Here is a 5,665-nt window from a genome sequence, read left to right as displayed (position 1 = left end):
ACAATGATTGGATTCTGATATAAATTGTTAAATTTAAGTACAGTATGACTGAGGATGTGATCTAAAAAAGGGTTAAAAAGGCATCTCAGACTTGAATGATGTGTTTGTTTTCTCTCAGAGTTCTCCCTTGGCAACGACCTGTCCTCCCTGTCTGGGTTTGGAAGTTCTGGTCTTGGATCAGTTACAAACTGGCAGCAGCAGCAGATACAGAATCTGCAGCACTCAGCACTCGGACACATGGGGTGAGCATCTATCATAGCGTGTTCAGATTCCTGTTTCTTCAGACGTACATCGAACGGTCCCAGACAGATTTCTTCTTCTAATCTGAGACAAAAAAAGTCTGCACAGGATCTGGTGTCACATCCATCACGACTGGTCAGGTTGTTTGAGGTTTAGAGACCCGACCTCACCCTGTTGTGTTGTCGTTATTTTCATCTTCACAAAGGGAGTCCGCCCAGTCTTTGAACCAGTTTCATTCATCATTTATTTGAACAGTATCATCTCTTCATTGTACAACTGCAGGTTCGCCTTTACGCTGATGACACTGTCCTTTATTCCTGTGCAGATTCTTTTCGTTCAGCTCTACATCTACATTCAACCTCCTCCAAAAAACACCTTCAAAATCTAAAACTGGTCCTAAACTGTAGAAAAACAAAATGGATGTTCTCAAATGCTCCGTCGGTCTGGAGACCCAAATATTTGAGCCTTATAATGCACATTTCTTTTTTTGTAGGCAGACAAATTCGTCCACGCAGGAACGTTTTTCCCCAGAGACTTTTCTTATGTTGGATTTTGGAATTTGTAGCCAGCCTATCTAGAGATACTCTGTAGTACTACAACGATTAAACGAAGGGTTAAAAACTGTAATTAAACACCATGGGGGCCCCTGTGTCTTCTCTTATTTTATGCTTCTATGTTTTTATTTTCTCGCCTTCCAGAAACTTGTGTCAGAACTCGAACTTGAACCTCGTCGGCCACCAGCACCTCCACATCAAGTCCGAGCCGGCTTCGCCTCCCAGGGACCGTGGCATCGGGATGATCGGTGTGGGGCTCGGCGGAGGCGTGACCACAGCCGGATACTCCGTCACAGGCCGGGGCCCCGGCGAGCCGGGTCACTCCCCCGGGGACAGCGCGTCCAGCTGCGGGAGCTCGTACGAAGGCAGCGAGGAGCGTGAGGATCACCACGGGAACGACAGCTTCCTCCTTCGATCTCTGTCCAGTCAGGAGGAGCATCACAGCCCGTCAGTAAAGCGGATGAGGCTATCAGAGGGGTGGGCGACATGATGGGAGCCGGGCTGCAGCCAGAGGGGAGTTAGTAAAGTTACCTTATAGTGTTATTATTATTATTATTATTATTATCATATTCTTCTTGTACTGAGTGGGTGTGCTATATGTGTAATGGTAACATGTACATGAGGGGGAGTCAGACTGCTGTATTTACAACATGTACTGTAGCTGTACACTACAGGAAAGTGATCAGTATTTATCAAACTTCTAACACTCAAAGAGTTCTTCACTGAAACTGAAGCAGTGTAACATTTCTCAGGCGACTTCCCTTCGACTCACAGCGACGAGCCACAATCAGCCAATCAGAGACAAGGATTAACCCAACATCTGCCACAGTGCTCAAAAGATAAACCCTCTCATTTGGTGACATTCGGCAAGAATTATTTAGTATTTTAGTTCATTTTCTCACAGAAAAACACATCAATCTAATATATATATATATTTATGATGTGTAAGAGGCGAGGGCGTGCAAAAGGCTAGAAGAGGAATAAAATATGTTTTATTTTTGCTGTTGTGGCTGCATTAATGAGTAGCATATAACAGCTAAGTTCACCATATCATCCTGATTTTATTGGATTGTTTTTATCTACCAAAAGTGTTTAACGCTGGTAAGAGGCGTCAAATAAATAATAATAATTGGCTGAAATGGAAAGAAATCATACTATAATGTTCAATGATAGCACTGTAGGCTAAATCTGCCCTGTTCTACATTATATACATCACTTCTGATAAATTATTACTGGTGTTTAGTCAGGGTTAGGGTGAAGGTTTTTGTGTCTTTCAGTGAAGTCCAGAATGTTTTAGCAGTTTGATAAATCGGAGTCGAACTCGTACTCAAGCAGCTGGAGAGTCCGTCGGTGTACATGCATCGCTTGTTTTGTGTGTGTGTTCGGGATATAAGTAAATAACAAATATGTTACATGCACATTGACATATGTGCACATGTATGCAAACTAACACAAAAAAGGTAAAAGTGAAGAAGTCTGGTACTCTGAAGCTACTGGTGAGTTCAATAACCTTTTGGAGCCGTGAGAGCAGGCGTCCCGAGGCGAAGCGCTCGGTCCACGCCGTGTTGCAGGTTCAACATATTTGCGCACATTTTAAAAAGAATAAATAAAAAATAGCACATTTATATATGAATGTATGGAAGGTAAAGCGTGGCAAATAAAAAAAGACAGGTAGAAAGAGAGAGGAAGTTCAGCAAGAGAGGGAGAGTAATGAAGCTCTGGTGAGAGAGAAATGGTGGCCGAGGAGGTTTTAGTGTGAGCGAGACGGACGTTTATTTGCAACAGGTTGCAGAGAAAAAGACGCTTTGGACAATTTTCACTTGATGTGAAGACGCTTATCAGAGTTAGTGAATAATTTTCAGAGCTGGGTTAGAAAAAAAATTTGATTTTTTTTAAGCGAATGCAATCCAGATACACAACAGTACGGAAGCAAAGAAAGGCCGAAATTAACCACAAATTTTATTTTTTTGGATTCACATTCTCGTTTACTGCCACAAATACTCAAACATGAATTAAATATAAATTAAAGTCTCCTAAAAACTCTTTTATTATTAATTATATTGATTATAAGTAATTAGTGATGGAAAACTACAAAACAAATCAAAAGAAATAAAGTAAAAAAGCAAGAAAAGTTTATTTAACAGCAACTTTCAACGACTAAAAAATAAAAGGCATTAAGACAAAATATAAAAGACACATTTAAATAGGATTTAAAAGAGATAAATAATAGTTATATAAAAAAATTCCTATAATGGAATAAAACGAGACGTTTTAAGGGATGTTACTAATTGTTGTTTGTAAATTTGTAAGGTTTCAATATTTTACTTTGAAAACTATCAATCTGAATTTTACGTGGATTGAATTTTAAATTTATTTAATTTAATTTAATTTATGATTTTTGATTTTTTTTTTACATATATATTTCAAGTATTCAGAAAAATGTCTTCAATAGTGGTTTCATAATTATAATTTTATTTTATTTTTAGAGCTTTTTGCCTTTATTTGACAGACTTCTCTATAATTGTAGTTAACTTGTGTTCTATACTGATGATTGTTGCTATACAAATAAAAAAAAAAAGAGTTATTATTTTGGCCTTTACTTGCTTCCATACAAAAAGCACCTGTGTCATTTTCCATTTTCAAAACAACTCATCTGTGTTTTTACACATCAAACAACAGTAATAAGTCACATTCGTACTTTGTGGGTGAGAAATAAAACTTCCCTCATGGCCTTGTTACACAGACAGAGTAAGCATGTGCTGATAGCTTAGCAGGATTTAGTGGTCAGAGTGAGGATTGCACTCCTAAAAAGCCATATCCAACCGGACAGTGATGCTTTGCTGCACACAGTTTATAGTGTTATTGTTTTTTTTTTTTTGAATATTCCTTATTATATCAAATTGATATTCTTGGATGTCCGCAGCTCTATTTAATAACAGTACAGAGTGGGGCACGACATTTTCTATCGAACATTCAGGGAGATTAAAGTTCAGCGGGTGTCAGACTCAACATCATATCACGGTGACAATCTGCTGTTTTCAACTCCGGCACAACTCACGTACAGCGTGTGCAGTGGTGGAAGACGTACATTTACTTTAGTACCAATACATCCATTACAAGTTAAAGACCTCCTGCAGACGTGTGTTTAAGACATATATACAGATAGTCTGCATGGAAACAATAATGTGATTTAATTTAAAGTATAATTTTCACATTAAATTCTACCTCATTAAAAAATCCAGGATCTATGAATATGCAAATTCAAACCCACTTTTTATATCTTCAAATAGCTATTTAAAACCAAACTTGGGTGATAAGACGACTTAAAGTGACAGAAACCTTTTGGGAAAACATTTATTTTACCCATCTGCTGACATGGAGGCAGCCACCAGGGGGAGATAGAGAGGTTTCAATGGTTTAAACCTAGACTCTAATTGTTGCTGTTTGACGTCTTTGGGCCTCAAACTGTTTTAAGTGAAACCCCAAAAAACAAAAAGGTTGTGAAATCCTGGAGGGGCGGACAACAACAACAACACATGTTTACAGCTGTCAGATGAATGCAGTGCAGTAAAAAGGACAAGAAGGATCAGATCATTAAATGAAAATGCTCACATTAAAGTAGAAACAGGAGTAAGTTCCCTTCCACCGCTGTATGTCGGCTGTAACTCGATATTGTGGACAGTCATTTGTGCCTTGTACCTAAAACTGGATCTGACACCCCGCCACAATAAGAGTCTGAACAGACTGAAGCTGACCGTTGTTTTGTTTTATTTTAGAGGCAGAGAGGTGGCTGGGGGTTGTTCACATTTGAATATTTTGGTTTAAAAACTGTATATTTGGAGCTCGGACCCTCGGCCGCGGTCCTCTGTGTCTGTTTGTGCCCCGTTTGCTGTAAATCCAGCGACTAAAATTCACCCATTAGAACCCCTCTAGCTGTTGTAGTTGAAAGCGGGCAGAGCCCAGATATGTTTTCTTTTATGATGATGTCTCCGGGTTGGTCGGCTTCCAGCTCAGATTTCCTGCGCGCCCCCCCGCCCGACTCGTCAGTACAGCAGAGGCGGAGGACAGGAGGGCCAGGAGCTCGTCCTCAGGCTGCAGGCGGAGTGTAAACTAACCAAAGTGTGAAATACCCTGTTTATTTGTGTTTTTGGTTTGATTCTTTAATGAGTAACTGCCTGGACTTTGTCAAATCTGTCATCGACTTACCTCAAATGCCCCTGATGAAATTATTTGTATTTGGCGACATCGGTTGAATGTCCTCTGTACTGTAAACGGGCTGTATTCCCCCCTCTTTATGTGCACTAGTGCTTCTAATAAACACCAGTTAAATATTCTAAAGAGATTGTTAGCGGCATAAGCTGGCCTTTGTCGCCACTTGGAGACAATGTTTCTCAGAAGAAAAAAGACGAGTGCACCTCTGTCGTCGCGGTCAGAGATCATGTACAGCGATTCCCTCACTCAGAAATGTGGTAGTATTTGTATTTTGCAGAAAAAAATATACAAAAATATACGGGCTCTGTTACAAACGTCTCTGTGTGGTTTGTCTTCTTTGCTCCTTCAGCTTTGTGTTTTTATTAAAGGCTGCACATACACAGCGTCTAATAAGCCCCGCCCCCTCAGTCAACTTCCTGCTTTCCTGCTCTTAGATATGCTATATGCTAAGCTAATCTATGCAGAAAACACAACCACATTTTGAAGATGGTTAAAAGATAAAAAAGAGAGAACATATTAAAAACATATTAAGTTAGCTGATGTTTCCAAAACACACGCTAACTAGCTAAAAAAATCGACATTAATTGTTAGCTGGTTAGTTAGCTAATATTATAGTAAACACAACTTATAATATTTGGCCTTTTTTCTAGTTTCAAGGC

The 5,665-nt window shown here is 39.4% G+C and overlaps 1 protein-coding gene across 2 annotated transcripts in view; it reads left to right on the top strand.

Moving 5' to 3' along the window:
- Window positions 1–5,324, top strand: part of mef2ca (myocyte enhancer factor 2ca) — a gene marked incomplete at its 5' end in the record, with an annotated part of 6,550 nt that extends 1,226 nt beyond the window's left edge. For both annotated transcript variants that reach the window (XM_035667781.1, XM_035667780.1), the window contains 2 exon segments: window positions 119–242; window positions 939–5,324. In XM_035667781.1, coding sequence (XP_035523674.1) covers window positions 119–242; window positions 939–1,284 — 470 coding nt within the window.
- Window positions 5,325–5,665: the final 341 nt, after the last annotated feature.

The sequence above is a fragment of the Morone saxatilis genome, unplaced genomic scaffold (assembly GCF_004916995.1).
Source record: "Morone saxatilis isolate NCDOM2014 unplaced genomic scaffold, NCSU_SB_2.0 Contig21, whole genome shotgun sequence".
NCBI lineage: Eukaryota > Metazoa > Chordata > Actinopteri > Moronidae > Morone > Morone saxatilis.
Note: the sequence above shows the minus strand (reverse complement) of the source record. Positions and strands in the feature narration are given on the sequence as shown.